Below are 23,748 nucleotides of genomic sequence, written 5' to 3' on the forward strand. Positions count from 1 at the left end.
CTTTCTCTTTCTGTGTGTGTATGTGGGGGTCAGTGGCAGTACAGACACATCTGGACATGTCAGATGATATAATGGTGGCCATCTTCAAGTTTCCATTTACATAAAAGCCAATAATTCTTGAAGAATTTAAATAAAGAGAAAGCAGGAGCTTGATGTGATAAGCCTGACCCAGTAAAATAAATGATACTCACCCTCAGAGAGGTATAAAATCTGAGAACAGTATGGAGCTATCACTGAGATTTGACTCCATGCCATTTCTCTGCCTTTTCATGGTATTAGAGGGAACAAAACCCAAAAATCTCATTGTAGTGGAAACCTCTGTAAGATGTGGCTGCACCATTAGCATTTCTCGGATTGACATGTGGCAAAAACATGTCGGCCAAACGTAAAAACGTGTCTCCACTTCACTGACCTTCTACTCTTCAGTGAACCTCTAATCTGTTAGAGCTTACGTAGCTAGCAACGGCCTGTAGATGCTGCCCCACAGTCGTGGGTAGTGCTGGGGCAGAGACTCTCCTGAGGGAGGTGTTTCTAGTACTAATGACAGTGACAATGAGAGTGTATGAGGCTGTGTGTAGAGCCTACAGTTTGGTCCAAACCTAAGTGCACTAACTAAAAGCCTCAGAAAGCTCTGGGTTTTAAAAAGGTTAAAATGCAAAACAATAAACAAGCAAACAAACAAACTAAAAAACATACAGCAAAGACAAAAACAAAAAACACAAAACCACCTCTAGCATCCTGGCTTTATACCAGCTCATCTGACTTTATAATTTTTTCATTTCTCTGCCTAGTGACAGCATCCTGAATCTTGGTGTTTGAGTGTTGACAAGTGAGAAAAGGAAGAAGAGAACTTCATCCAAATCATTCTGTCTTTATATTTCTATCTCTGTGTGACTTCTTGACCTCCATGTTTAATATCATTATAGAAACTCCCCCAGAGGAAGCACAGGAGAGTAACTGGATGTAAAGTCAGATCCATCTTCTATAATTTTATCCCCAAAGTAGTATCTAAGTTGTTTTTCACATTAGTTATTTCACTTGATCCAATACTTCAAATCTTATATCCTTTGCCTAATATTTAAAGAGAATGCCCTCCATGTGCCTGGGTGGCTCAGTCGGTTAAGCATCCAACTTGGGCTCAAGCAATGATGTCATGGTTAGTGAGTTCAAGCCCCGTGTCAGGCTCTGTGCTGACAGCTCGGAGCCTGGAGCCCGCTTCGGATTCTGTGTCTCCTTCTCTCTGCCCCTCCCCCATTCACGCTTTGTCTCTTCCTCTCTCTCTCTGTAAAAAATAAATAAAACATAAAAGATATAAAGAAATAAATAAAGAGAATGCCCTCCCAGGGCAACATATACCCTAACATTTTTTAAAAAAATTTTAATGTTTATTTATTTTTGAGAGAGAGACTGAGTGTGAGCAGGGGAGGGGCAGAGAGAGACAGAGACACAGAATCAGAAGCAAGCTCCAGGCTTTGAGCTGTCAGCACAGAGCCCGATTCCGTGCTCGAACTCACAGACCTCAAGATCGTGACCTGAGCTGAAGTGGGATACTTAACCGACTGAGCCACCCAGTGCCCCTACCTTAATATTTTTTTCAGTTGATTCTACCGTTGCCAGTGGTGGAAGATAAATCATGTAATTATGTGTATGGGAATGAAGATCAATGATTTACTGGGCTCATCAGAGAAAGAGTTATCTATCAGGAATGATTACTCTAAGTCAAGCAACACATTAACAGTTATATGTAGGGTCTCAGCTCACCTTCGATTCAGTGATAAAGTAGAACATAGAGTTACATTCCACATTGGAAGGAACTCCTGCTTTAACCATTAAGACATTGCTTTCATTGAGTCAACTTTGACGTATCCACATTACAATGAAGAATACCAGACATCTGAACATTTCTTTTTGCCTTTGGATCATATTGTATTGTACGATCAGACACCCCCACATATTTACATAACAAATTACAAATAGCTTTTTTAAAATATATTTTATTATTTAAGTAATCTCTATACCCAACGTGGGGCTCAAACTTACAACCTTGAGGTCAGGAGCCATAGTTACTTATGGCCCCATAAATAACTTCCTATTCCAAAATAAACTACTTTCATGGTGAGGCAGACACACACACACACACACACACACAAACACACACACACACACCATAATAGGATGATCTGAGATTTATTTTACTAAACATTATTCAAAATACATATGCTTCATGGGCTGTCAGTGAGTATCTTTATTATGCTTCAAGTGTAGGGTTTAAAATACACTTCCAGTAAACCCCTATGAAATAATATCTCTAGAACAACTATAAATAAAATAGATAATTATCTATAATATTTGATTTTAAGAATAAGCTAATACCATAAACTTTATCATTCATGATTGATTTTTTTTTTTGGTTAAGAGTTGATCTCATTCCAAATTTTGAGTCTACAATATGATATTCTGAACTAGAGTCACCAGGCTGTGTATTAGATCCCCAAAACTTATTCATCTTATATATGAAAATTTCGTTTTTTTTTTCTGAGAGAGAGATACAGCACGAGCAGGAAAGAGTCAGAGAGAGAGAGAGACACAGAATCTGAAGTAGGCTCCAGGCTCTGAGCTAGCTGTCAACACAGAGTCCAACGCGGGGCTCAAACTCATGAACCGCGAGATCATGACCTGAGCCGAAGTTGGGTGCTTAACCAACTGAGTCATCCAGGCGCCCCAAATGAAACCTTCTTAAAATTGTGAGTATGTGAGGTTATTGATGTCTTAATTAGTTTGATTGTGGAAACCATTCACAATGTGTGTGTGCTTGTGTGTATATCGATTCATCACATTATACACCGTAAATATATACCATTTTTATTTGTCAACTCTATCTCCAGAAAGCTGGATAAAAAAGTTGATCTCATTTTGCAATTTTTCTGGTAAATGGAAATCCTCCTCTGTAAGTTAGTCTATTTTCATGCTTCTCAGATCATGATTTTCTAGATAGGAAGTAATAGTTTTTCTTTTTTAAGTTTATTCATTTGTTTCGAGAGAGAGAGAGAGAGAGAGAGTGGGTGAGCAGCAGAGAGAGAGAGAGAGAGCCAACAGTGAGATCTGGAACCAAGAGTCAGATGCTTAACCAACTGAGCCACGCAGGCACCCAAAAACCAAGTATTGTGATTGAATTAAATGCCTTGTGGGGATAAGATGGTGAAAAGAACAAATTCAACGATATACCAGGCATGGTGCTAGGTCCTAGCAACACAGTGATGAATGAGAAATTATCCCTCTTTCAAGAGGTTCCCAAACAGTTAGGAGGCCTGCACATGCATATGTGTGGTGGAGGAAGAGCTAATGTGGTGGTCCGCACGGAAGGGAAATAGCGGGGGGTGGGGGGGTGAGGGCCTGGTGGGTTAAGTGTCTGGCTCTTGGTTTCGGCTTGGGTCATGATCTCACTGTTTGTTGGTTCGAGCCCCACATCGAGCTTCATGCTGACAATGCAAAGCCTGACTAGGATTCTCTCTCTCCCTCTCTCTCTCTGCTCCTCCCCTGCTCTCTCTTTCTCTCGAAAACAAACTTTATTAAAAATTAAAAAAAAAAAGAAATATAGCCAGGGAGGTATGACTGGTACCAAAAGCACTTTTACCCAAGAAAAGAAATTGTTTCACAGTAAGCGTTATGTTTTATTCGCCTTTTTGCCACCTCCAAAAATTTAGCATGTTTTAATGTAGTAGATACTAATTGTGAAGTCGCTGACAATAATGTCATAATTTCTGCCAAAGCCAGACCTGAGTCCAATAGTCCGTTCTGAAAATGTGGAGTTTTCATATGCATTTGTCAGTTAAGGGTGTCACGAGGGGCTCATCCCAAGATCACCAGACACAATGTGCTCCCTGCCCTGGAAACCAGTGCTGGGGCCGCCTGGCTGGTCGCAGAGCCATCCCTGACACGGTTTGCCCATAATCAGGAAGCAGAAACACTGGACTCTGTTGCCTTTATCCCAAGGTTCTTCACATCTTCCTTCCACGTTCTGTTTCCTGGGTTTTTTTTGTTTTGTTTTGTTTTGTTTTGTTTTTTTGCTTAGGACCTTTCTACTCTTTGAATATCCTTTTGTATTCACTTAGCTTGAGCAAATTCTCCCCACTTTTGAAGGCATATTCTAAAATCTACCCTCCCAGGGGTGCCTGGGTGACTGAGTCTGTTAAGTGTCTAACTTCAACACGGGTCATAATCTCACAGTTCATGGGTTCCAGCCCCACGTCGGGCTCTGTGCTGACATCTCAGAGCAAGGAGCCTGCTTCAGATTCTGTGTCTCCCTCTCTTTCTGCCCCTTCCCCACTCATGCTCTGTCTCCTTCTGTCTCTCAAAAATGAATAAACAGTAAAAACAATATTTTTACATCTACCCTTCCATAAAGATTATCTTTATCACTATAGACAATAGTGGTCTGCTCCCTCTCTGAGCTCAAACACTACTTACTGCTTAGTACACAGAGCACTGCATATAATGCTTCATTCATACAATCATTTGTCAGGCTAGTCACGTGTTGAACAATATACTCTGCCTCACTAAATTGCAGAGTTCTGAAGGGGTTCATATTAAATCCTCATTAAGTATGCCTAATCTATGATAGAGGGTTTAATATACTTAATAAACAAATTAAAAAGATTTCATCATGCAATGAACACCAGCTGTTGTATGGAAATGTTGGATCACTATAGTGTTCAGCTGAAACTAATATTACACTGTATATTATTAACGGGAATTTAAATAAAAACATTAAAAACAGTTTTAAACTTAAAAAATTTTTTAATGTTTTTATTTATTTTTGAGAGAGACAGAGAGACAGAGCGTGAGTGGGGGAGGGGCAGAAGGAGAGGGAGACACAGTGCTGGAGCCGAACTGGCCTCTCTGGATGGCAATCACGGCAAGGAAGTGACAATATTTGCAGCTCCTCCCATGAGAAATGAAAACTGGTATCTCCTTCTACTACTACTGGCTCATGTTGGATATAAGCCTGCTGGTATTGACCAGGCCTCACAATATTCCATATCAGACCCATATTCTGAATACAGATACCTCATAAGGAAAAGCATATTCCTGCCTTTGCAAGAGAGATTTTAGATGAAAGCTCTAAGGAAGATTGTCAAAAGGCTCTTCCTATGGGCCTTGCAGATCCAAGACTTAAGGGGTTAAGAACACAAGAGTTACAATTGAGCCTGGCCCTGAGACAAAGAGCCTATTTTGGGGTTAAGAGCAGCACACAGCTACTACATATATCTTTGCTAATTGGTAAAGCATAGCAGTCCCTTCCTCAAGGCCTGCATTCCACAAACACCCTCCCTTACACTGGCAACTGGGATGAGGATAGATAAAGAGTAGCTAAAACATAAACCCAGGTGCAAAGACTGACAATTTAGGGCCCCCTGTTAGTTTCCACAAATAAACCAATTCAGAAACATTTATCTTCTTGAGATAACTCCTAGCTTATCTATATACAATTTAACTTGTATGTGATGCTGTTTTTCACTAAGAACATTCTGTTATTTCCTTGGTCGAAATAATTCTGTAATTGATATCACAAAAGGCCTCCCATTGTAAGAAATTCCTTTCTATGACTTCATCTTGTTGCTGAACCTTTAAATAAAAATACCAAAACCGACAGGACAGAGATGCCTGCCTGGTGGTCAGAAAGAATCCCGGGGCTCTCTCATTCTCTTTCGCTGACACCATCCATCCTTCAGGGACCCCTGGACCTGTCGGAGCCGGCGCGGCCTCGGACAACACAGAATCTGAAGCAGGCTCCAGGCTCTGAGCTGACAGCACAGAGCCCGATGCGAGGCTCCAACTCATGAACTGAGAGATCATGACCTGAGCCAAAGTCGGACGCTTAACCGACTGAGCCACCCAGGTGCCCCTAAAATTTTTAATTAAAAAAATTAAAAGGCTTCATCGTTTGTCATTTAAAAATATATAACTAGGGGTTATATATTTTGGCTGGTTAAGCAGCCAACTTGATTTCAGCTCAGGTCACGATCTCATGGTTCATGAGCTCAGTCCCCTCGAAAGTGGATTCTCTCTCCCTCTCCCTCTTTGCCCCTTCCCAACTCGTTCTCTCTCTTTCTCAAAATAAATAAATAAACTTTAAAATATATACATAAAACTAGAAATCTACTTCTATAGTTTAAAAGAATTTCCGTGAGAAAACAATACACTTTTTAAAATCCATTCCATTGCTTTAGCATTGTGTTCTAAATAATTCCTAACATTGGGCTATATTAATTGCATTACTCTAGAAACATGACCACATTAAATTGGCTAAGTTTACTTATGTAAAAAGAGGATGATAGGCCAGCGCGGGGACAGTTCTTACAAATACACAAATACGCTAAACCCCAGGAGGTAAGAAACCCTTGAGAATTACTGATCTTTATTTTTCCAGACATACAATACTTAAACCGAGAGTAGAAGTCACAGATTCATTTAAACCTACTCTTCATTCTGCTGCGATTGAGTAGACATTTAAGGATGAACAGGTATAATTAACCCATCTTTATTCCTAACGTAGAAAGGATAAGAAAAGGAAGAGACACCCAGCAAGCATCTTCATCGGAGGAAAGGGAGTTTCACAGTTACAATGTTCGTATTTCGTATTGTAGAGGAACTAAAACAGGTTCTACCATCAGCTCCTGATTATCCACAGGCACGCTACAGCCCACTGCACCACAGAAAAAGAGGGCAGAGGCCACAGGCACTCATCTTGGACATGGCTATGTGTTGCCCCCTCATCCAGGAAACCTAGAGTCTAATCTGTGAATTAATCTGTGAAATGACAATAGGGATTTTACAAATACATGTATATAGACCTTGCAATGCACAGAATGTGTTTATACTTATTGTCTTATTTAATTTGCACACAAAAAATATTTATTATCTTTTACAGATTAAAACATGAACCTCTAAGAGAATTTACAAGGAGTCCACTATTATACAGTAAGTCTTAGAGCAGTGGTTGAACTAAATCCTGTGACTCATAGTTCAGTGATCTTTTTGCCACCTCTGTGCTAATGGTTTTCTTCTTGACCCTGGGTGGCTCAGTTGGTTAAGCGTCCAACTCTTGATTTCAGCTCAGGTCTGATCTCACTGTTCGTGAGTTCGAGCCCCACATTGTGCTCCGCACTGATGGTGCAGAACCTGCTTGGTCTTTTCTTTCTCCCTCTATCTCTGCCTCTCCCCCACTCATGCTCTCGGTCTTCCAAAATAAGGAATTTTTTTAAAAAGTTGGGGCCATGGAGATTTAACAATTAGGTCTGATTTAAAAATATATATACTGGACCTGTGCTGTCCAATACTGCAACCACTAGCCATATGCAGCTACTAAGCATTTCAAATGTGGCTCGTTTGATTTGAGAAGTGCTGTAAGTATAAAATCCATTAACAACTTTAATGATCTGTACCAAAACAAACAAACAAACCATGAAATAGTTCATTAGGATTTTTATATCTTAAAATGTTGAGATGAGAAAATTTTGGATATATCAAGTTAAATAAACTGAAGTATTAAAATTGACTTCAACTATTTGTTTTTATTTGGGGAAAAATGGACTTAAAGAATTTTAAATTACCCATATGACTGCATATATTTCTACTGGGCCACGCTGATCTGGACTCCACCTTTGTAAAATATTTTCAATTGTCATTGTTTGTTTTTTTTTAATGTTTTTTTTTTTTTATTTCTAGGAGAGAGAGAGAGACAGCGTGAGCAGGGGAGGGTCAGAGAGAGAGGGAGTCACAGACTGAAACAGGCTCCAGGCTCTGAGCTGACAGTCAGCACAGAGCCTGACGCGGGGCTCGAACCCACGAACCGCGAGATCATGACCTAAGCGAAAGTCGGACGCTTAACGACTAAGCCACCCAGGCGCCCCTCAATTGTCATTGTTTTAACAGTGCTGCGTGGTGCATTAAAATGTTTTAATTTTTTTAATGTTTTCATTTATTTCTGAGAGAGAGAGAGAGAGAGAGAGACAGCATGAGCAGGGGAAGGTCAGAGAGAGGGGGAGACACAGAATCCGAAGCAGGCTCCAGGCTCTGAGTTGTCAGCACAGAGCCAGATGTGGGGCTTGAACCCACGAACCGTGAGATCATGACCTGAGCTGAAGTCAGGTGTTTAACCAACTGAGCCACCCAGGCACCCCTAAAATGTTTAAAAACACCTTTTACTTTCGAGTTCCTGAAATTATGTGAGATCTGAATCAGGTCTGAGTCAGTGTAAGCAGATCATTTTGGAAAGTGGTCAAACACAACATAAAAAGTTTTAACCCCAGAATCACAGATCTTACTGTTTGGTAGATAGTTAAATAAAGTAGATAACTATTTTTCTGCAATGTGCTAGCTCACATTGCTAGCATTGTTCCATGTAGATTAAGATACAATTTTATAACATTTCTTCCCTGAAAACACAAAAGCTTAATACAACTTGTCATAATAAACTATTGGACACACACATTTCATTCACTGCCATGGAGTCTGAGTCTATATAGGAAGCAAAATACTGATGTGGAAAATACAGATTTTATCCTTCATCCAAGAAAGTGATTCTTAAGAAGCTGTTTTCAGGGGCACCTGAGTGGCTCAGTTAGTTGAGTATCTGCTTCAGCTGAGGTCATGATCTCACAGTTCATGGGTTTGGACTGCTGGGTTCAGGCTGTCTGCTATCAGTGTGGAGCCTGCTTCAGACCCTCTGCCCCCTCTTTCTCTGCCCCTCCTCTGCTCATGCTCTCTCTCTCTCTCTCTCTCTCTCTCTCTCTCCCTCTCTAAAATAAATAAATAAACTTTCTTTTAAGAAAGACTAAAAATGACCTTATTTTAAAAAAGAAGGAGCAGTTTTCAAAGATGGGCTTTACATGATTGCATAATGCCTTTTGGCACAAAGAAAAAGCAAAGAAAGGGGTTCAGAAGAAGAAACCAGAACAAAGAAAGGTGATTTCAGCTCCAGAAGAGAAAAACCTGCAATAGTGCTTCTCACACTTTAATTTGTATGCAGATCCTGTGGGGAATTTTGCTGAAATGTAGATCCTGATTCAGTTGGTATGGGTTAGGTTTTGAGATGGTTCATTTTTTTAAGTTTATTTCTTTTTCAGAGAGATAGAGATAGCATGAGCAGGGGAGGGGCAGAGAGAGAGGATGAGAAAAAGAGAGAACCCCAAGCAGGCTCTGCCCTACTAGCACAGAGCCCGATGCAGGGCTAAAACTCATGAAGCTGTGAGATCAGGACCTGAGGTGAAACCGAGTCAAGAGTTGGATATTTAACCAATCCAGCCACCTAAGTGGCCCCTAAGATGGTGCATTTCTTACAAATTTCCAAGTGATGTTGGTGCTGGGTCTATGGACTCCACATTGAGTAGCCAGGACCTAAATCACTGAAATGTGTGGGAAATAGGAAAGATAGGAGAGAGAAGCCTAACCTGAATAGAGAGAGGGCAGACAGGTTCAGGGCCCCAGAAGAGAGCAATGAACAGAAGGAACAAGATGGAAGATAGAGAGCCCAGTAGGAATTAGGGGAAGTGTAGGAGAATTAGACACATGGCCAGACAGATTGGTGTGTTTGTGATGCTCAGGACAGTCTGAAGGCACACATGGAAAGAGACTAAAGGCCAAAACTGAGTATATGTGTCTTCTTGAGCATCCTTTGCTATTTCTCTCCATGTTGTCTCTGAGACTAGACTATACCTGTGCATATTATTTGGTAAGGAATAAGGGGAAGAAAGACTCTGGGGGTATTTCAACATAAGGCTAAGGGCAATTGGACAATCCCTCTTTTGCACGTGGTTCTCCTATTTATATCCCTCATGATGGGAGAAGAAGAGGGGCTCCTGGGTGGCTCAATCTGTTAAGTGTTCAACTTCGGCTCAGGTCATGATTTCACGGTTAGTGAGTTCGAGCCCCACATTAGGCTCTCTGCTGTCAGCACGGAACCCATCTTCAGATCCTCTGTCTCCCTCTATCTCTGCCCCCTCCCCTGCTCACTCTTGCTCTCTCTCTCTGTCTCTCAAACTTAAGTAAAAACATTTTTAAAAAAATAAATAATTAATTTAGAAAGATGGAGGTAGAAGAGCAGATGCAAAAGTCCTTTGTTCTGCAGAATCTGGAAACCTCAGAAAACAGCTATTTGGTGTTAATGAAGCTTCTTTATTTTCACTTGATTTGGGAAATCAGGAGGAGACACCTGCATCCTTGGGAAGGCAACTGGCCAAAGGAAGTGTGTGCCTTGTTCTAACGTGTCCTTAGATTGAAAGGAAGAGGACATGAAGAGCTTCTTGAAGAGCCAAGCAGAAAGGTAGGCACTGGGCCGAGCAGGTTGAGAAAACCCTAAACCACATGTCAGAGCAGAGCTCTGTATAAACTGGGTAAACACGAGAGAGTGTAGATAGGGCCCAATGGCAACCCAACGCTAAAAGAAAATAAGAGATAGGGCCTTGGTTGGCCCCAGAGCAGGCAGCTCCAGGCCACGTGCCATCTTTGTTCCCTCATGGGAAAAGTGTGAGTGGAAGACAGCATGCACTACATGGGACCCTCAGCGGGAGCACCACTGTCTGGTTGTTTGCATTTCCAGAATCATCAGTGCCAGCCATCGGGCATTAAATTATGCTCAGGGGCCTTGATGAGAGAAGTAGAGTGAGCCCACAAGATGGCCAGAGAGTCAGAAGGCAAAGACTGTTTTAGGAAGTCTCCTGTTCTACCATCATTCGGCTTTACTGAACTATATGAAGAATAAACTACCTCCCTGGAAATTAGCTTGGGATCAGATTAAAAACGGAACAAACATGCAAATGAAAACAGTTTCTTAAAAGGTTCTGAGCTGGGGCGCCTTGGTAGCTCAGTCAGTTGAGCGTCTGACTTCAGCTCAGGTCATGATCTCGCAGTTTATGAGTTTGAGTCCTGCGAGTTTTGCTGACAGCCCAGAGCCTGAAGCCTGCTTTGGATTCTGTGTCTCCCTCTCTCTCTGCTCCTCCCCTGCTTGTGTTCTGTCTCTCTCTCAAAAATAAATAAACATTAAACATTTTTGGAAAAAACGTTCTGAGCCAAAGTAGGTTTTCTGAGACTAATATAGGTTTTGTTAAACAGTGGGTGAAGAGCTCTATCAACAGATATGTTTGGAAAGTATTGTATGTTACAGAGTTCTAGAAGATTCTGAAAGATCCTTCAGTTATGAAACCTCTTTAACTTTGTGAACTCTGTGTGTCTGAAATCATGGGCTACTTATTTCATGTAACACCTTTTAATATCTCCTGAGAATTAATATTCTGCTGAACACCCTTGGAAACCTTGACCTGAAAAATATAGTTGACCCAATAATGGACATTTTCTCCGTGGGAAAGCCTGGAGGCAGGCCAGCCCTAGGCAAATGTGCCATTAACAAAAGTATTTTCTCAGTCCACAGCCCCTTTTTTAAATGAACATCTTCGGTTGATTTGCTGAAGAAAGCCTCTCCTATGTCTTTTGTCTTCTCTCTCTGACTCTAGGCTTAAAGGCTTTATACTTGGCTGAAAGAATTTGAGACACTGGGGAGAATGTTAAAGTTTATTTATAGTTCCTAACATCTATAGTTAAATGGATGCTTACTTGCTGTGTTATAGGAGGGGTGACTTTGGGCAGGTGGATGGAGGTGGGGGTGTCAAAGTCCTTGAACATCAATGAAGGTACGAGCTTGGTGTCAAAGGGATAAGATAACCTTTGTTCCATGTTTTCATACTAGAAATACCTGTGATACAGGGAATCAGAGACAAGCGGGGATCCTGCCTGTCTGATTTGGCTCTTTTCTCTCATCTCCAGATTTCTCAGGAGAGAATGGGCATAAGAAATCATTCCACAGTGACTGAGTTTCTTCTTTCCGGACTAACGGACCGACCAGAGCTTCAGCTGCCTCTTTTCTGCCTCTTCTTAGGCATTTATACGGTCACGGTGGTAGGAAATATCGGCATGATCTCGATAATCAAGTTGAGTTCCCAGCTTCACACCCCTATGTACCATTTCCTCAGTAGTTTGTCTTTTGTAGATTTGTGCTATTCTTCTGTTATAACTCCCAAGTTGCTGGCAGAGCTTTTATGCAGAGATAAAGCTATCTCCTATTCTGGATGCATGACTCAGCTATTTTTTTTCTGTATTTTTGTCATTTCTGAGTGCTACATGTTAGCGGCAATGGCCTATGATCGCTATGTCGCCGTCTGCAACCCCCTGCTCTACAATGTCATCATGTCCCCTCGAGCCTGTTCTCTGCTGGTGGCTTCTGGCTTCTCAGTAGGATTTACTGATGCTATGATTCATGGAGGTTGTATATTAAGGCTGAATTTCTGTGGCTCGAACATCATTAAACATTATTTCTGTGACATCATCCCACTTATTAAACTTTCTTGTTCAAGCACTTATATTGATGAGCTTTTGATTTTTGTCATTGGTGGATTTAACATGATAGCCACAAGCCTGACAATCATCATTTCTTATGCGTTTATTCTCTCGAGCATCCTCCGCATGCACTCTACAGAAGGTAGGTCCAAAGCCTTCGGCACCTGCAGCTCCCACTTGACAGCTGTTCTTGTATTTTATGGGACTCTCATGTCCATGTATCTCAAACCTGCTTCCCGCAGCTCACTCATCCAGGAGAAAGTGTCCTCAGTATTTTATACCACCGTGATTCCCATGTTGAATCCCCTGATATATAGTCTGAGGAACAAGGAGGTGAAAAATGCACTGATAAAACTCTTAAAAAGAAAAATATCTTTACAATGCATATGCTCTTAGTAAGGTTTATTTATGTATTTATAATCATAGTATGTATATGTGTTTATACGTTGACTCTTTAAAAGTAATTTGAAGTGAGATGAAAATATATACCTAATGTTATAAATTAGTATATATATATTTAGCATACATTAATAATATTTAAAATGTAATTAATATAGGGCTAAGTTGGTTCAGCATCCAACTCAAGTCATGAACTCATGGTTCGTGAGTTTGATCCCCACGTCGTGATCTATGATGATAGTATGAGAGTATGTGATGACAGCTTGCTTGGGATTCTCTCTCTCTCTCTCTCTCTGACCCTCCCTGACCTGTGCTCTATCTCTCAAAAATAAACATTTTAAATGAATAAATAAATAAAATGTAACTAATATATATTTATTAAAATGTGTACTTTCCTGAGAATACCTCTTCATTTCAGTCCATGATATATAAAACAGATAAAATTTTATAGAGGGAAAAGTCAATAAATTCAAGTAGCAGAGAAGTCACTAACCACAACACAATAAAACAAATTAGTAGGTGCAGTTTAAGCACAACAAGTCTTATATGGACATTTAAAACAACCAAACTCCTTGGAATAGTTCCTGAGTCAAAAGAAAACAAAGCTCTAATAAATGAGAAGCTTCTATACTGCCTGTGATAAAATAATTGAGATCAGAGAAAATTTCCTGCCATAAACAACTAGAAAAACAAAACATCTTTAGAGTTTACACAGTGTGTCCTTCTCAATTCTTTCACCTTTAACATGTCTGTGCTCTTATATTTAAGGTCTTTATAGAAGCATATGGTTGGGATTTGCATCTAGTCTGGTGATGTAGATCTTTTAATTTGAAATTTTAACACATTTACATATAGTATACACTGACATATTTGTATACATATTTGCCATCTCATTGTTTTTTCTACTTAACCAACCAGTTTTATTTGTTTTTCTTTCATCTCCTGCTTTCTTTTGAATTGAGCAAGTTATTTAATTATTCTATTTTTCTATTAATTTTTAGTCATACATGGGATTTTTAGTGGTTACACCAGAAATTAAAAATACATCTTTGACTAATTACAATTGTGTACGAATGATTACTCTTATTAGTTCCCCAATTGTGTTAGAAATTTAGAATCCTGAACTACTTGTACTTTATTATCATAAATTTTTATTATAAATATATTTTAAATTTCATAAAATCATATATTTTTTGTAAAGTCAAGATTAATTCTTATTATCCATGTATTTACCTTCTATGTTATTCTTAGTTTCTTTCTATATAATTTCTCCTTGGGATTATAGTTTTCCATATTAATAACTACCCTTAATATTTTGTGTGTGTGCAAATGTGCTGATAATTGCCACTCTTGGGTTTCCATTTTTTTACCTAAAAATTACTTTATTTTGTGTTTTTTTAAATTTTTTAAAATGTTTATTTGTTTTTGAGAGAGACAGACAGAGCATGGGTGGGGAAGGGGCAGAGATAGAGGGGGACACACAGAATCTGAAACAGGCGCCAGGCTCTGAACTGTCAGCATAGAGCCTGATGCAGGGCTTTAACTCAGGAACGGCAAGATCATGACCTAGGCCAAAGTCGGAGGCTTGACCAAATGAGCCATCCAGGCGCCCCTGTTGTTACAGCAAATACTCGGCACCCAGGAAGAGACAAGTGACATGCACTTGGGGAATCAGTCAGCCCAATGGAGTCACCTCCAAAGGCTGTGACCAAAGCCCTGGTGCTGGCCCTCTTTTATGCCTGGCTGGCTTCCAGCTACTTGGAAACATTCTATTGGCTGCACTGGGGTTACACTGAGCCAATTGTGCTCAGCAGGCAGTTGCCTGATGCAAGAGGCAAGCAAGATTACAGAAGTCAAAAGCATGCAGGGGAGTATCTAGCCTTAGACATCTTGCTGGCTTGCCTTCTCACTGTGCTTATTTTTGATGGATTTTTTTTCTAGACTTGGAGTCTAGGTTATGTCATGTTATGTCTTGGTGATGTTATCTGCATTAACAAACAATCTCCCAAATTTCGATAGCTAACAAAAATTTTGGAGGATTTTTTTCCCCTTCACATTGCATGCTGGTGAATCCCAATCTGCTCAGTCTCTATCCCACATATGCTTTCATTCTAAATTCAGATGAAAGGCATCCCCCACCAGCAACATCCCAGTCTTGTGACAGAGGGAATAGAAGAATAGCACAAATTTTCGCTCAGACATGCTTCACTTTAGGGATGACACATGGTCAGTGACACAATGAGATGTGTATGTGGAAATATGTAATCATCTTATAGAGAAAGAGGGGAAGGGAGGAGGGGAGATGGGCAAAATCCATGAAGGGGAGAGAGGGATAAAGACTTCCAGTTATGGAATGAATAAGTCATGGGAACAGAAGGCACAGCACAGGGAATAATACAGTCTATCGTATTGCAATATGTGTTACGCGGTGACAGATGGTAGCTACCCTTGCAGTGAGCACAGCCTAACACATACACTTGTTGAATCACTGTATTATACATCTGAAACTAATGTAACATTGTGTGCTAACTGTATTTCAGTAAAAAAAAATTGTTTTAAAAAGAAAAGTACATAAGAATTGGGAACAGTAATACAATCCACCAACGTTGGTGAATGTTCGCCATGTGTATCCTTTTTGGGTCCTTGCATTTTCCAGTCATTATTTCTGCTTCTGTTTTAGATGTGTCTCCAATAACCAGAAGATAGTTGGAGTTTTTCATCGAATCCAAGTTTCTGGCTTTTAATAGAAATGTTAATGTTTCAAGCCTTTGACAGGAAGAATTGATGGGCCCTGGAAGCTAAGTGATGCTGTGTGCTGGGACCAAATAGACAAGAGCCACAATGGAAATAATAACCACAGGAGGACACTGCTAGACAGTAGTGTCAATTGGACCCTTCTCCATCACATGTCTGACTACTTCGGAAGGTGTCCACCCCATATCTTTTGGAGATTATTTTCAGCCCATTTAGAAAATGTCTGTATTCACTTCCTTGTGCTTACCCATTACCCCAATTCTCCAGCCTAAGGATTTTTAGGCTACTATAAGGATTAGGTATAGACTAGTATAATAAACGAAGAGAAAGTCACCTTTTATAGATTTGGGCAGTAGGAGAACATTTCTTCATTTTGACAGAGGAAAAAAGGAGAATTTATCGTATTCAGAGCATCGGAAGGATTATTATTGCCAGCATTCCCAGGAAAGGAAAACTGACATCATTTTGTCAATTATTGGAGAACATCAAAAGTTTTCCATGTTTTGTTACCCTTAAGCTCAAAAGCAGGCCACCAAGCTTTGATTCATGGAATAAAACAACACCCCTGGGATAATTCCCCTGGAGCCCTGAATATGTCTGTTTGGCATCTCCAACTAAACTTTGTGATCGTGATTGGTTTTTCATGATTAAAATTCTTTGATTACAAAATAGTAATTAACCTATTTCACCTCCTATTCCCAAGAGCTATCCTCAATTAAATCCTTGAGAGCAAGCAAGAGCTTCAAATATTACTGCTGATTCGTGGCCTATTTTCATAGCAGAAAGGACTCATCACATCCCAGATACAGAAAAAAAAAAAAAAAAAGGTAGAGATTCAAAGTTCCATTTATCTTAAAAGGATTCAGAGTTTTCAGAATAAATACAGAAAACAAGTGGTAATCAGCTTCCAGGTCAATGTAATGACGTTTTATGTGGAACTGTACAAAGATAAAACAGAGAGTAAGTCTCTCCGGGGAGAGAAATATTTGGGAAGGATGTGACATTTAGACCTTGACAGAACTACATGATCCTAAATATCTCTTCTAATCATGAGATTTTTCTGAATCTAAAATATTATGGTTATTCAATTAGTCAAAGTAGCAAGACTAGCATTTCCAGACTCGTAACATGAGGTGACAGTAACATTTCTGTCCTGGCTGAACTAGAGAGCTGTGTCTTGGTTTGACTTTATGTGTCTTACCCCTCATTCAGTCCACTCAGACCTTTTTATTCTCTCTACAAGAGTGGGATAAGAGTCTACATTATGCTTATCTCTAAAGAATGCGTCTTTGGAGTCAGACAGACCGTATTTCAATCTGGCCCTGCCACACACTAGCTATGGGACTTTGGGTAAGTTATTCAGCCTCTGTAAATGTCAGTTTTTTCATGTGCAAAATGTAGACCACAGCCACACCTACCTCCTACTTCAGAAGGTTGTTCAATTTATACCTATGAAAGAGCAGAGCCTTGAATAAATTAAAACAACTACCAGAAGAATATGACAAAGTCAAAATCAATCATAGGGATGATTTAATACTCATCTATCAGAAACAGCTCAAACCAAAAAGGTTGTGTGGAAACAAAACCTCCAAATCTAAAAATTAGCAAGAAAATACTGCATTTAAGAAATAGCTGATACACATTCTTTTCTGTTGTTTTTTTTTAAGGCTTGTTTATTTTTGAGAGAGACAGAGACAGAGTGCAAGCATGGGAGGGGCAGAGAGAGATGGAAATACAGAATCAGAAGCAGGCTCCTGGCTCTGAGCTGTCAGCACAGAGCCCGACACGGGGCTCGAACTCACAAACTGTGAGATCATGACCTGAGCCAAAGTCGGACGCTTAACCAACTGAGTCACCCAGTTGCCCTAATACACATTCTTTTCTGATGCCACTTAAAGCTTTTTAAGAGGCTAACTGAGTGCCTGGCACAAAATACCAAGAACTCAGTGTATGTTAGCTAGTATCACAGCATGACTTGAAACCTAAAAAGGAGAAATCAAGGTGTTTTGATGAGATGAGAATAGTGACTTTGTCTGAACAAGCCTCAGTCTAGTACTAGGAACAACGGGTGGAAGTAGATGGAAAAAAGGTATTACCTCAGGTTAATAAAGGATTTTCAAAGGGTCAGAGACAATCAAATATGAAATAAGATACATGAATTAGCAGTGAGTTCCCCACAACTTAAACATCCTAAGCATAGATGGTTTGACTTTTGCAGAGGAAGAAGCAGTAAGTTTGTACAACGACCCCTGGGCAGCCAATATTGTGAAATTTTCCAAGAAATCCAAACCAGAGGGGAAAACTTTTTATCATACAGCATTTAGAAGGAATAAAACAAATGCAATTCTGAAAAATTAAAGTTCTTTCTATGTTTCTTTTTAAGTTTATTTATTTTGAGAGAGAGCACGAGTGGGGAAGGGACAGAGAGAAAGAGAGAATCCCAAGCAGGCTCCACACTGTCAGCACAGAGCCCAGTGCAGGGTTCGCTGAAATCAAGAGTTGGATGCTCGACTGGCTGAGCCACCCATGTGCCCCATCTTTTTATATTTAAATATAAAAACAGATGCTGAAAATTGTGAGGTCAATTTTTAACTGTCTTCAGGGTATAAAGAATATCTTCTATTTTATTGTTATGATAAAAAGATATGCTAAAAAGATGCATATGCAGGAAGCAGTGTGGCTTACAAGGTCAAATAGTTTAGGGATCTTCACACAAATTTTATTGTGGACAAAGTCAAGCAGGTTTAGTAAAGGTCTGTGTTACCACATCTCCACTGCATATTAATATTTTTACATTTTGGGGCACCTGGGTGGCTCAGTCGGTTAAGTGTCCGACTTGGTTTCGGCTCAGGTCATGAACTCACAGTTTGTGAGTTCGAGCCTCACACTGGGCTCTGTGCTGACAGCATGGAGCCTGCTTGGGATTCTCTGTCTCTCTCTCTCTCTGTTCCTCTCCCACTTGCTCTCTCTGTCTCTCAAAATAAGTACTTAACAATATTTTTGCATTTTTATTACCCATGGAGATGGAGTTGTCAATATTTTTCTCTTCATGTTTTATCCTTATAGGTGCGTCCTTTATTTCCATCCACTGCTCACAGTCTTGTTTATTTTGTTTGCTTTTTAGCAAGATGCGTCAAGTCCTGTTAGTTATTCGCTGATAAGAACGTTTTGTCCTTCCAGCCCTCACTGTCATCCTAAGCAGAAGATATTTATGGCATTTTCATTTACAAGTGAGAGAACTAAAGCCACATCTAGAAATCAGGGGACCAGAACTCATGCTACCACTTTCCAACCACAACCACACTTACCACTATATCGCTCAGCTTATACGTGAAACTTGAGACATTATTTGAGGGTTTTTTTTTAATTTTTTAATGTTTTATTCATTTCTGAGAGAGTGAGAGAGACAGCATGAGCAGGGGAGGGTGAGAGAGAGAGGGAGACACAGACTCTGAAGCAGGCTCCAGGCTCTGAGCTAGCTGTCAGCACAGAGCCCGACATGGGGCTCAAACCCACAAACTGTGAGATCATGACCTGAGCCGAAGTCGGATGCTTAACTGACTAAGCCACCCAGGCGCCCCTATTTGAGTTTTTAAAGACTCATCCACAATTTCAGATATTTAGGGTTTGTGAAAGGATTTCAGAGTAATTTGTATTTGTATGAACTGACCCACGGAAATGAAGGGGAATATAAACGATACTAATGAGACTGAGATCTAGAATTTAACAGAGATTGTTAAAAGATCAAATATTTAATTATTTTCAGATTTCAGTTCAAGTTCAGTGACCTGTTTTGTCTATAGTCCAGTCAGCAGGGAACAAGTTTATATGGCTAGAAGGAATACTAACACATGCACAGGAATCTTGGCTAAACTTTGAAAGAGGTAAGCCTCAGTAACTCGCAAAAGGGGTCACATAAAATTCTTTGTGTGTTTAATGAATTGTTCATGTAAACAGTGACTTGCTGAGGTTGTTACACACACACACACACACGCACAAATGTTTTAGAATTTATTTTTTTTTTAAATTTTTTAATGTTTTATTTATTTCTAGGAGAGAGAGAGAGAGAGAGACTGCGTCAGCAGGGGAGGGTCAGAGAGAGAGGGAGTCACAGACTGAAATAGGCTCCAGGCTCTGAGCTGGCAGTCAGCACAGAGCCCGACGCGGGGCTCGAACCCACGAACCGCGAGATCATGACCTAAGCGAAAGTCGGACGCTTAACCGAATAAGCCACCCAGGCGCCCCTCAAATGTTTTAGAATTTAAAATATTATAAAATAAGTGTGCCTGGTGGCCTAGTTGGTTAAGCATCTGACTCTTGATTTCAACTCAGGTCATGATCTCGCAGTTCCTGAGTCAAGCCCCATGTCAGGCTCTGTGCTGACAGCATGGAGCCTGCTTGGGAAGCTCAGTCTCCCCTCTCTCTGCCCTTACCCTGCTCACTCACACTCTCTCTCTCCTTCAAAATAAACTTTTAAAAATATTATAAAATAAGTTTATGTACTGAATTCTTCCACTATGATGATACTTTGATCTTACAGCTCTGGGATTTTTTTTTCTTTATGTGTGTTGAAGCTGGTTACTAAATATCTATGTATTTAAAAGGGTAATGAGTTAATGATGAATTGAAATTTTTAAAATCAAACAGTGGCCCTGTCAATCCCTAATGCCACATTTTGTCTTACTATTTTGTCAGTTATTAATACAGATGTCCCCACTCTCCAGAAATAGAGCATTCATTCCTATGAAATCTTTTGTAAGCCAAAGTGGCAGAAAATGAAGCAATTACCATTAATTTATATGGGTAACTTTTTGAGCATTCCAGGACTCCAAATATAACCTCTCTTAGGTTTGTTTTTTTTTTTTATCACCTTTAGGACACATCTTGTTAAGAGATGCACAAAATAAATCAAGATAAAGAACAGATACTGGCAGCCACAGTTCAAAGCGGAGTTCAATGCTGAGGCGCTGAGTGTAGTTCCTTGGGAAAAACGCTTGGTGGCGCCACTCTGCTCAGCGTGGGTGCTGCCTCTGCAATGGTTTGGCTCCCTGAAAAACAAACACGAAAGTTCTCATGGAATTTCTGGATTCCTTTAAGATAGCAAGAACAGGTACAATATATTGTCCATGAAAATGAAGTGGCAAAATGGAAATTTTCAAACAGTGGGGGACACTTGCTTAGCCACATTAATTTTCTTGGGGATTAGTATATGTTTGGCATATCTTTCTTAAAAAATCCTTTTATTTTCAATTCTTCTATGTTCTTGCCTTTTATATCTCTTATAAATAGAATACAACAGGAATTTTTTTTTTAATATAGTATTACAAACGTCTGTCTTTAAAGAATTTAGTTCAGTTTTCTTTACTGTGAAAATTGATATGTGAGAACTGGTTTATACAGCTTACTTTTTATTTTTATTTGTTCCAATTTTCTATTTTTCTGTTTCTTTTTCCATAATTTATTTCTTCTTTTTTTTGGGGGGGGGGATGGAATTGATGGATTGCTATGAATGCTGGTATTTATTTATATCTTTGTTATAGTTGAGTTTTGTTTTCCTTACATCATTTTTGCCTTTCCATAAATTTGGAAGTTATCTACTTATTTCTATTCTTTCAGTGAATACCCTAGAAATTTTTTTAGGCTTTTTTACCTTAAAACCTAAAAGACAGGTGCTTGAGTGGCTCCGCAATTAAGCATCCAACTCTTGATCTCAGCTCAGGTTTTAAGCTCAGAGTGGTGAGTTCAAGCCCTGCTTTGGGAATCTCACTGCGCATGGAGACTTCTAAAACCAACCAACCAACCGAACAAACAAAAACTAAAAGAAAACAATGTTTCATCCCCTCACAAATGGTACAAGAAGGCTTTGGCTCCAATTTTCCTCTCCACACTTTTTTCCTGTCATCATCCATATGCCAATTCTAGCTTAACTCCAGAAATTCAAGTTATTACTTTAAAATTTTTTTTTTAATGTTTACTTATTTTTGAGAGAGAGAAAAAGAGAGAGAGAGAGAACGAGAACAAACGGGAGAGGAGCAGAGAGATAGAGACACAGATTCCAAAGCAGGTTCCAGGCCCTGAGCTGTCAGCACAGATCCCGATGTGGGGCTCAAACCCATGAACCACGAGATCATGACCTAAGCTGAAGTCAGACACTCAACCAACTGAGCCACCCAGGTGCCCCCAACACTGTTATTACTTTCTACAAAGAATTTCTGTTTAGATTTATGTACATGTTTACCATTTCATGTCTTTATTATTCCTCTTTATACCTTAAATGATCTCCATTATTTTCTTTATTCTTGAATTATATTTTGAAATTACTATATCATTTGTCCTTTGATAGTAAATTCCTGAAGCTTTTATCTAAAATAGATTTATTTTACAATGGAAGAGAATCTTCCTGGATTACCTGAGTTGGCAGTTGCTTTCTTGCCACACTTTAGAGATATTATTTAATTAATTTTTGCCTTGCATTGCTGCTGTGCGGAAGCGAACAGGTCATGCTCACTGCTGATCTACCCTTTCTTGCTGATTTTCATGTCTTCCCTTTTGTGCTCTGACTCTGTCTGTAACTACTATCCAGCTTCACTTCCTGTGTTCTCTCCTGCAGGACACAGAACACACATATAAATGTTCCCATTCCATTGTTATTTTTAAAAACTAAATTCCATCCCTTTGCACTCTTCCATATTTTGCAAGCTTATCTCTGTTTCATGAAAGAGAAATTCTTTAGATAGATCTGCCTATTTGCTAATCCATTTATTTAAAATTTTAGGAGGCATGAGATGACCTAAGAAGAAGGGTTTTCTTTTTGTTTCATTTTTGAGTACAGTTGGCACACAATGTTACATTAGTTTCAGGTGTACAACCAGGTGTTTTACATTACATCTGATCCATTGTTTATCCCATCTAACCTCACTTGAAACAACTGAATTGTTACTTCCACAATAATCTTTTTTTTTTAATTCTGTAAGTTCCACTGGGTCTTTTTATTTTTATTTTTTGTTTATTTATTTAATGTTTATTTGAGAGAGAGAGAGACAGAGAGAGAGCGTGAGTGGGGGAGGGGCAGAGAGAGAGAAAGACACAGAATCTGAAGCAGGCTCCAGGTTCTGAGCTGTCAGCACGGAGACAGATGTGGGGCTCAATCCCACAACCCTGGGAGTTGAAGTCAAGAGTCAGATGCTCAAGTGAATGAGCCACCCAGGCTCCCAACACTGGGTCTTTTTAAAAAGTCAATTTGGTAGTTTTTAAAAGCCTTGATTCTTGTGGCATTCTCACTTTTAAAATTGCATCCTTTATTTCTTGAAATATTCCATATATAAGTGTCCTATATAACACATCTAACAATTCCAAATTCTGTTGTCCTTGTGCTGAATCTCTATCATTTCTTTTTTTCTACTCTCATTTATAGCAGTGCAATTGTTAGCATGTTTGGAAATCTTTGTCCAAAAGTTCTTTGTTTCTTCTTAATGCCTGGGAGTTCTTGGTGGCTATGTTGGGGAATTTTTCTTCTGGAAGGGATTTGCTTCTCCTCCTGTCGTTCGGCATGCCTCACCCAGGACCCCTTCACCTTCTCGCTTCACATTTGGTTCAGAGAGGAAGTCTCAGGTTTGCTTTTCCAGCTTTGCTGATGTTCCAGCCCTGGATGTGCCATAGAAATGTCTCCTTAAACATATGATCACAGGGCGACCCTTCTCCTCACTGAGGCTTGTCGGTACAAATCTTCTGCTTTGGTTCCCTGTTTCATCAGTTCTCTGTGTTTCCCTTACCAATTCTCTGTTTTGGCTGATTCATATGCCAGCCATCCTGATCTTGGCTATTGGGTCTTCAGGCTCCAACTCCAGCCACCAAAGCTCTGACCTGACTGCCCGGCCTCAGTCCTTCCTACTGTTTCTTTGTTCGTTTTTTATAACATGGATCCAGACACCTCTCCTAACTTTTGACATAATGAGCAATATCTCAGAGAGTGTGTCTGATCCGACTCTTGTCATGACTTAAAAGGATTCTTCATTCAGATCATAATATGCTGGTCAGCCTTGATACAGGAACGGTAACAGAATTTTCATCTGATGACTTCTCTTTCCTCGATAAAGTATGATATGAGGCTATCAGCTAAGATATCCATATTATTAAAGATTAAAATATACCACGATCAAAATGAGTTGAGTGAATTTCAGTTAATTATACACTTCAGTTAACTTG

General features: G+C 39.7%; 1 protein-coding gene across 1 annotated transcript; it reads left to right on the plus strand.

Annotated features, from left to right (window-relative positions):
- The first annotated feature begins 10,295 nt into the window (after positions 1-10,295).
- On the plus strand, positions 10,296-12,786 carry LOC120243979 (olfactory receptor 8D4). The gene is made up of 2 exons (XM_039250236.1): positions 10,296-10,324; positions 11,821-12,786. Exon 2 carries the CDS (start codon positions 11,836-11,838, stop codon positions 12,784-12,786), a length of 951 nt encoding a protein of 316 aa, XP_039106167.1. The 5' UTR covers positions 10,296-10,324; positions 11,821-11,835.
- Positions 12,787-23,748: the final 10,962 nt, after the last annotated feature.

Source organism: Hyaena hyaena, unplaced genomic scaffold (assembly GCF_003009895.1).
Source record: "Hyaena hyaena isolate Hyena2069 unplaced genomic scaffold, ASM300989v1 scaffold_364, whole genome shotgun sequence".
Classification (NCBI taxonomy): Eukaryota; Metazoa; Chordata; class Mammalia; order Carnivora; family Hyaenidae; genus Hyaena; species Hyaena hyaena.